This window comes from Gouania willdenowi, unplaced genomic scaffold (genome assembly GCF_900634775.1).
Source record: "Gouania willdenowi unplaced genomic scaffold, fGouWil2.1 scaffold_196_arrow_ctg1, whole genome shotgun sequence".
Taxonomy (NCBI): domain Eukaryota; kingdom Metazoa; phylum Chordata; class Actinopteri; order Blenniiformes; family Gobiesocidae; genus Gouania; species Gouania willdenowi.
In genome coordinates this window covers 344,291-353,212 of record NW_021144947.1, presented here as the reverse complement: position 1 = coordinate 353,212, position 8,922 = coordinate 344,291, and the positions used below count along the sequence as shown (strand labels likewise).

The following is an 8,922-nucleotide window of genomic DNA, read 5'->3' as shown; positions in this document are numbered from 1 at the left end:
TAGATCTTTTTTTGACCACCACATTTACACAATGATGACACAGAGCATTGACTCAGGGCTTTAGTGTTTGACATATTTTTATATATATTTAATAGTGAGTCATTACAGTTTTCGCCCATTGTTTGAACACGTTTTGCAAGATTTGGTTCATTGTATGAAAACTCTAAACACAGAAAATAAGACACAAGACTGGGAAATAAACATCCACATCTATATCAAATATAAACTCTATCATAACCTAACAATCCTTTGTCTAAATATCACTGTAATAATAAAATGATACACACTTCTATCATATGAATACATTTTCAAATGAGCAGCAACACATTAGTTTACTTTATATAAAACACTGCAGTCTTTAGTTTTCACTGTTTTTATTCAGTTTAACAGAGTTTTCAAATCAATCAAAAAATGAAATACTCAATTCAAAATAATTACAGTAATGTATTTCACAGTACAGTAAATTCAGTTACAGCAGAAATAAAACAAACTTCTGTAAACAGGAAAAACACAATTGTGTGCGAGTGTGTTTATGGATCCATACGTCTGTTGGGGTCTGACCACAGGATCTCATCAACATCACAAACAATGTCTTTTCTTGCTAAGCTTTGGTACAATATCCACTTCCTACAGGAGAGGCATACGGGCATGTGGTTGGTGGTTTTATACGCCATCTCCAAGCAAAGTCCAATATAGAATGCAGTAATGGCGAGTAACTTCCAATGGGTGATGGTTGATGAACCAGTTGTGGACCAGAGCAACCTGATGGAAACCAAAATGATCCCAAACAACAACAAACCTGGGCTGCTGTGGTCTATCCTGTACCATGACGTGATATGGTCCAGTACTGTAAATACTCTAGATACAGTCTGAAGACGTACTGTACCTGTTTTCCAGTCAGAATGTCATTATTATGGTGAAAACTGTGAACTGGTTTAGATTAGGATGGACTTTCTGCTTCCCTCATAGTCAGACCATGGTTTATGAGATGATCCAACAAAGTCACTCTGATATCATCTGAAATCATTGTTTTTGCATGGCCTCTTAGACAATGTCCTCCTCTCTCTCTGTGTGTGTGTCTACCTTTACCTTTACCTCTACCTCTACCTCTACCTCTACTTCTACCTTTACTTCTACCTTTACTTCTACCTACCTCTCCTACTCTACCTTCTCTCTACTTCTACCTTACTCTTACCTCTACCTCTACCTCTACCTTTACTACCTACCTACCTTACTTCTACCTTACTTCTACCTTTACCTCTACTCTACCTCTACCTCTACCTTTACCTCTACCTTTACTTCTACCTTTACCTCTACCTTTACCTCTACCTCTCCCTCTACCTCTCCCTCTACCTCTACTTCTACCTTTACTTCTACCTCTACTTCTACCTTTACTTCTACCTCTACCTCTACCTTTACTTCTACCTTTACTTCTACCTTTACCTCTACCCCTACCTCTACCTCTACCTTTACTTCTACCTTTACTTCTACCTTTACCTCTACCTTTACCTCTACCTCTCCCTCAACCTCTACCTCTACCTCTACCTCTACCTTTACTTCTACCTTTACTTCTACCTCTACCTCTACCTCTACCTTTACTTCTACCTTTACTTCTACCTCTACCTCTACCTCTACCTCTACCTCTCCATGCCTCCATGCTTGTAAAGTTCACAAAATGGCTTAACTGATGCATTTTTGTAGCTGCTGATTAATGTTCCATTTTGTCACTAAGTATTTTCAGTTGTGTGTCTAATTATTTTGAATTACCCAATGTTGTGTTTTGAATAGATGTGTTTTCCCAACAATACCCTGAGATTTCCTTTTTGAACTAAGTCTCTTGTGTATGAAATATTGTGTAGTGTGTGCAGAAACAAGTGTGTAGCAGAAAGAAGCAAGTGTGTTACGGAAATGCAACTAAAGTGCAAAGCAGCGCTTTTGTTTAAGGTTAGGCTACACTTTGTTTAAGGAATAGTAACAACAGCTTTAAGTTATGTTATATACTTTGGTTTAAGCATGTGTCTATAGTGTTCAAGCAATGGGTAAAAACTGTAACTGTCTCTTTATACTTTCCAGCATTTATTATTTCTTTTACTTTTTATTTTCCAATTGTATAAAAACCGTTTTGAAAGCATCATTATGAGTTATTTATTGTGTGATCTTTTCCTCTCCATTAGCTGATGCTAGTTTTTGAAGCGCTGGTACCTGCACTAACCCTAACCATGGAACGTTGTGTGATCCGATGTGAACTGATGTCCTGCCGTGGCTCAGACTGGTCGGGGCTGATCTTCATCACCTATTAAAATCAAAACCCTGTTGTTTAGCGAGAAGCGCTGGATCTTGGCTTTAATTAAATTACATTATTGTTAACGTCAGCTGTGTCGAGGCCAGTGCTGTCACGTGTTGTTTGCAGCAGGGACCCCCCCCATCCCCCAGCCCCATTCTACAACACTCCCTATTTATTCTACTGGTTCTACACAATGATTTACATGTTGGGGGTAGCTATACGTTTACTGATGTTTTCAAGTTTTCTCCTCAAGCGTTCTAACTATTTGAATTTAGAAAAAAACATTTCAATATTGATTTGTGTTGTGTTGTGAATATTTTTACAGTGAATATTGCATTACCATCTTTTTAATCAGTTAAAATAATGCTGGGCAGTGAATGCAGTGTTCATTAACTTGTTTGTACAGTTTCCCAATAAACAATTTGTGTAAGTCTCAATTGTAAAAGAAGCTCCTGAATCAGGAAACTGAGGGCGATAAATGCTAAATAAAGTTATTTTGAACCCAGACCAGATAGTGGTGTTGACATTATTAGATTTACTAAAGCTGTGACTGACTTTAACTTCTTTTCTTTTATCTATTATACATAATGATATATATATCGTTTCACTGGTACTGAATAAGAAAATGCATTCATTACAATTTACAGAAGTAACGAGTAACTGTAATTAATTACTCTTTTGAGTAATTACTCCAACACTGCTTGTGGAATCTTTTAAAATCATCTGTAATGTAGATGATTAACAACATTTACAATAACAGGAACAAATTAACATCAACTAAATCAATAAGTCTGTGATCTTTATTCTCAACGGAGCCATTTGGCCTCAATAAAGTCCTTCTGGAGCTGAAAAAATACCTTCTCAATGAAAACAATAGTGTATAAAATTATATACAGTTGAAATTATATTTAATAATGTTATGTAAATAATTGTACATGTTTTGAGTTAATGTATTTGAAGGTGTCAGGTTCTGTTTGTGGTTCTTAGTTTATTCTGTTTTTCGTGTCTTGTGTTAAACTCGTCTTTGTGTTTCCAGGGATTCCTGCTCGTGGCTCCTCCTCCCAGTGATGTCAGTGTGTTTGGTTTGTGACTGATTAACTGCCTCGTGTGTTTCCACCCAGGTGTGGCCCGTTCTTCCCAATCCCAAATGTTGGATTTTTGAATGAAACATGAACTGGATCTAAGAACAATACATTCTGCCTCCCTCTCTCTGCCTTTGTGTTCACACCACCAGACCGTGACAGAATGATCCCGCCCACAATGGACTCAGCAGAGAGGAGTTTTTTTTACCAGCTCTCCGACTGGCAGAGCTTCATCTTCGGGGTGAGATCTGGGGAGATTCAGGACAACAGAGCTTTGCCCAGCAACCCTTACCTGGGGCCTTCGGAGGACCCCGGAGCCTCCAAGGGCTGGAAGAGGACGGCCCAATGCTGTCTGGTGTCTTCATCTTCCAGACTAGGGTTCCTGAATCTCCTAGCTTCCAGGCTATGTTGCAGCCAGTGCCAACTCCCCGTACCAGACCACTTACTGTATGTCACTTTTATTGATAAATAAAAGTACATTTTGACTTTAGTTTAGCTAATTTTTGCTAATGCACGGAAAAAAAATTATGCAAGTTAATTGCATAAAATCATGCATTTAACTTCATCAGAAATATTTTTGTGCTGCCCACCACTGATTAAATGACATATTTTATGTATATGATGTATTCCACAATATTAAATAAACATACTTTCCTTTTTCTGGTTCACACTGATTTTTTTTTAATTTGTTAGTGTGTGAGCACCATCTACCGTAACTGAATATTCTCTCATTATTCTCTGCCTTCATGTTTTGCTCTGTTTAAATTGTGATGAGAGGCATTGGGTGTTTTTTGACAGTCGTCCTAATTAAGACATAAAACGGTGGGCAGCAGGTTTCTGAAGGTTATTCTGTCTAAGTAATAAAGAATAGAGTCGCTGATTATATGTGACATTTTTATCAGTTAATGAAGACAGAACAAGGAGCATCGCTGAGTGTGTGTTACAGAGTCTGTACATGTTTGGATATTTTAATTTGTGTTGTGTGGTCTGTTTGATCAGTGACATCTGCATTTTTGTAGATTTATTATTTTAGTGAATGTTGCTATCACTTATACTAAGATAATTCATGAACTTAAAAACACACGACTTAGCTTTTATTCACAACGCCTGTCATTTACTTCTATAGCAAAAAAAACGAGATAATTTCCAAAAAAAAACTTCTTTTTGTGCAGTTACATATATTATAAAGGTATACAATTTAGAGTAGAAGCACCTAAATATATCATTCATCTTGTCTGGGTCAGAGGTTGACTGGTCTAAACTGGGTGATCTGGTTGGAAGCCTTTAGTTGGCGACCCAGAAGGAGAACTAGAAGGTTCGGGTCATGTTCGTACTCAGACCCATGTGATGGAGAACGTTCACCCTCTGCAGTGAGAAGAAGGTCAGATAAGAAACTTGCAGGGCCGCTGTGTGGAGTGCAAATACATCAGGATGGTGCGGGCGGGCTTGGCGAGGCGAGGCGGTGGGCCTCTGGGCGGCGTGGGGGGGTGTTGCTGGGGGCTCTCTTTGTGGGGTTTCTCCATGCGGTGCCGGCCTGGCGAGGCGTGGGGGTGCCTCTTTCCTTCGGGTGTGGCTTGGTGCTTGTCTCGTCTCCTGATTGCTTTGGGGGCGCTCCCCACGGTGTGCGGGTCCGGGACGGCCTGTTGCGCTGGTGTGGGGGGTGGCCGCGGGTCGCTCGCATGCCAGTTGGCGGCATTACCCCGTGGCTTGCGCTGTCCAGTGAGGCTGCTATCCTTGCGTCGGCTGGGGCTGTGCAGTCCTGCTAGGCTGTGGACGGTTCATGGGCTGGGGGGGCACCTCCCGCGGGGGCTTGGCCCGGGGGCTCGCCCTTGGGGGCTCTCTGTTCCACAGGGGTTCTCTTGGGGTCTGGTGGGCCTGGCCGGCTGGCTGGGCCTGTTCTGACGGGGGTCTTCTGGTGGTGTGGGCCGTGCCCTTGCTCAGGTGTGTATGTGGGGGGCGGTGGCTGCTTCTCGTCCTGGGATCTCGGGGGCATCTGGGGGGCTGCTCGTCCATGGGGGGGTGGCCTGGCTGCATCTGCGGGCCCGGAGCGGCTCCTGGTTTTGCAGTAGTGGTTCTTACACATACACTGGTCTATGATACACTGACATGTCTTAGACTGTAGATAAAACTGGGCTTAACTTTAGACACGTTGATCCTAAATACCTGTTTTAGGTTTTACCACTCACTCCTTCCCTCTGTCCACCACCATTATAGCTAAGCTTCACGCTGGTCACCTGACTGGATTGATTACACAACACAATATACACAATATACACAACTACAACTACACTTCTCACTTTATAATAATCAACTCTTCTCCACACTTTACATTTCCTGCCTTGAGTCTTTCCTCCCTGCTCCCTTTCCCCTCTACCTCCACGCAGGTGTAACACTGCTCTCCCTTTTTATATCCTCCCTGTAATAAAATGTTTCTTACCCTTCCTTAGGGAGGGCTGGTGATGGTCACAATTAAGCAATAAAGTAAATTAATTTATTTCATTGCAATAACCAAACATGCATTACTGTCTCATAATGATTAAACTTTGACCTTTGACAACATGTACAGACACAAGTGAAAAAAATAAATAAATAAAAAGATAAGAAACTTGCAGGTTTGGGTCCCTCAATAGACTCCAGGAGGTCAGTGGTTCAAATGTTTCTGCAGCTCAGCAGCCTTCGCCGCTAGCCTAGCATTGCTATCGGATAAGGCTGCACACCTCTCCTCCAGTGCATGAATACGTTAGACGTTGTCCGTGTTCCATTATTATTATTTTAGATTCCATAGTCTTGAATGTATTCTTTGTGTCACACCAGCTGTCCCGCTATGCTGGTCACACACCAGTTGCTGTATGAGGAGGGTCTTTCCTTTGCCTTGCATTGACAACTATTCATGTCTTTTCCTCACTTTTACTTGTAGGAGGGGCATAAAAGAGGGTTTTTCGTTTATATTTATATTAGATACAGATTCAGACTCAGAAAACTTTATCCCTGAGGGGCAATTCAGTCTCAGTTACATCCCGACTAAGAAACATAAAAGACAATAACATACAGTATGACATGGGGGGGACAGGTACGGGAGCACCACAACAGGGCAGCGCTCCGTTTCTTAGATGAGAAAGATTAAACAATGATAGATATTGAGATACGCTGTCCTCACATGTTCACCAAACCACAAGTCAAGTCATTTATGAAAAAAACATCTGTATTATCTATGTTAAATAATACACATATATTGACAATTGCACCATTTATTGAGCAGAAAACCCCACTTTTCAATAAACTTACCTAAAAACACTCAATTAGGTAATACTTCATTTTATCATGAATTTCCTTTGTCTCTAATGTTCCATCTTCTGTTCCCGCCTATTTCTCTCACCCTCTCACTCTCTCTCTCTCTCTCTCACCCTCTCTCTCTCTTAAAACCCATGCGGGGGAAGACCCTCGGGGCCCACCTCGGGGCCCCCTGGCAAAGAAAAAGCAGTCACTGAGGAGACTTTATGTATCTTAATGATCTTAGTGATGTGTTAAACATGAAAACAGACACTACACTCTCTATGTGAGCTCAGGAAGCTTGAGGTGTTTTGAGTGTGAGGACGGGGGGCATAAGTGTGCATCCTGCCCTCACCGAGAAGCCCGAGTTGGAGAATCCGAGCAGGAGGCGGGGAACGGAGAAACAGCGGCGCAGGGACCGAGTGAACACGAGTGACAGAGCAGGAGGAGCCACTGGAGGTTCCAGTAGATAATATTAATAACACAGACATGGAGAGTGAGCGAGAAGTGAAAGTCCAAACACCAGGAGAAACTGTAAACAGTGCCCCGCCCCCGGCGCTGAGGGAGGAGCCAGGATGCAGAGTGCAGTGGGAGGATCACATTCAGAATTCCTTTATTAATCTCAGGAGGAAATTGTTTTTGTTACAGTCACAAATAAAAGAATAAAACGTTTAACAAAGACGAAAGAAAGAATAAACGTTAAATAAGTGTTTAATTAAGTAAAAGACTGTTAAAGATATTGATCAGATACACACACATTACAGTAGTAAAAAATAAAGTAAGATTAATAATAATAATAATTATAATTATAATAATAATACAAATGTACAATTATGATTTATATATTTCCAACAATCAAGCTGTGAATTATACAGTTTGATCTCCACAGACAGGAATGATTTCCTGTGACGTTCTATGGAGCACCATGGTTGGATCAGCCTGGTGCTGAAGGTTCTAAAGGTTCTAAAGGTGCTGAAGGTTCTAAAGGTTCTAAAGGTGCTGAAGGTTCTAAGGTGCTGAAGGTTCTAAAGGTTCTAAAGGTGCTGAAGGTTCTAAAGGTGCAGAAGGTTCTAAAGGTGCTGAAGGTTCTAAAGGTTCTGAAGGTGCTGAAGGTTCTTCTGTGACTGACCAGCACATCACGGAGTGGGTGGGACTCATTGACCAAGATGTCCTTCACCTTGAACAGGCTCCTCCTCTCAGAGAGTCCAGTTTAATCATAACGTCACTGACCTTGTGGATGAGTCTGTAGAGTCTGTGACCCTCAGTCTGTTCCTCCAACAAACAACAGAGTAGATGATCACACTCACCACCACTGACTCATTAAACATCCTCAGCATAATGAGGATGAGGACATGGATGACATGCTGTCACAGTTGTCAGATCCCCCCCACACACACACACACACACACACACACACTCAGTCAAAGACATTAGTGACTTTTTGGATGTCACTTATCAGAAAAAAACTGAATGTACAAGATTTCTTCCCAAATCTCGATGCCTTTATCAAATCTGTCAAGATAATAAACAGGAGGCATTGAAGAGTTAATCCAAAAGAAAAGATTGAAATTTGTTCAAACTGGTTCAAAAGGACGGAGAGTGGAAGTTACAATGGTTGGTGTACAGTGGTGTGGTTTGCTTTCTACCTGTGGGTTTTTACTGTACTCTGTCTTCTTTTTCATTTTTCCATGAAGAACCTCAGAGTAGGGTTAGGGTTAGTCAGACAGTGACTGCGGCGCCATCTGTTTTATGTTTGTGGGTTATTGAGACATTTGCCACTGTTAGCTATGGCCACGAGACACGTCTGAGGATCCGGGAGGAAGTTTGTGGATCGTCATTCGTAAATCTTGGACTGAGGTGCGCTGACTTTGATGTGTGCCCCACTCGAGGCAAACGAGGCCAGAGTCAGGCCACAGACGTCGGGAGCAGAGTGAGGGAACTGGGCGGAGACATCACCACACACGCTGCACACCTGAGCCCCTGAGCAGGGACGCTACAGGCTACCAGCGGCAGAAGTGCAGACACTGGGGAAAGCGAGGAGGGCTGTTGGTGAAGTTACGCAGCCACCAGTCGAGGATCCCACTGCCCTCCATCTACTTGGCAAACGTCCAGTCACTGCCGAACAAGATGGATGACCTGCTGAGCCGCATCCAGCCCCGGCACGAGGCCCGAGAATGCTCTGTTTTCTGAGTCGTGGCTTCACAGTGACGGGTTCCTCTTTCCAGCCACTGGGCTTCTCTGTCCCTGCTTGGACAGGATGAAAGATAAATCTGTGTGTTTTCTTAT

The 8,922-nt window shown here is 42.3% G+C and overlaps 1 protein-coding gene across 1 annotated transcript; it reads left to right on the top strand.

Annotated features, from left to right (window-relative positions):
• Window positions 1-705: 705 nt before the first annotated feature.
• Window positions 706-1,665, top strand: LOC114458838 (ATP synthase subunit a). Its single transcript, XM_028441214.1, has 2 exons — window positions 706-844; window positions 1,049-1,665. The coding sequence occupies exons 1-2, from the start codon at window positions 706-708 to the stop codon at window positions 1,663-1,665; spliced, it is 756 nt and encodes a 251-aa protein (XP_028297015.1).
• The last annotated feature ends 7,257 nt before the right edge of the window (window positions 1,666-8,922 follow it).

Excerpts from the sequence above, each read along its gene's own strand:
- LOC114458838 (XM_028441214.1), top strand. The coding sequence starts at position 706 with ATGGCGAGTAACTTCCAATGGGTGATGGTTGATGAACCAGTTGTGGAC. Across the intron at positions 845-1,048 it reads CCATGACGTGATATGGTCCA|ACAATGTCCTCCTCTCTCTC; the intron begins GTACTGTAAATA and ends ATGGCCTCTTAG.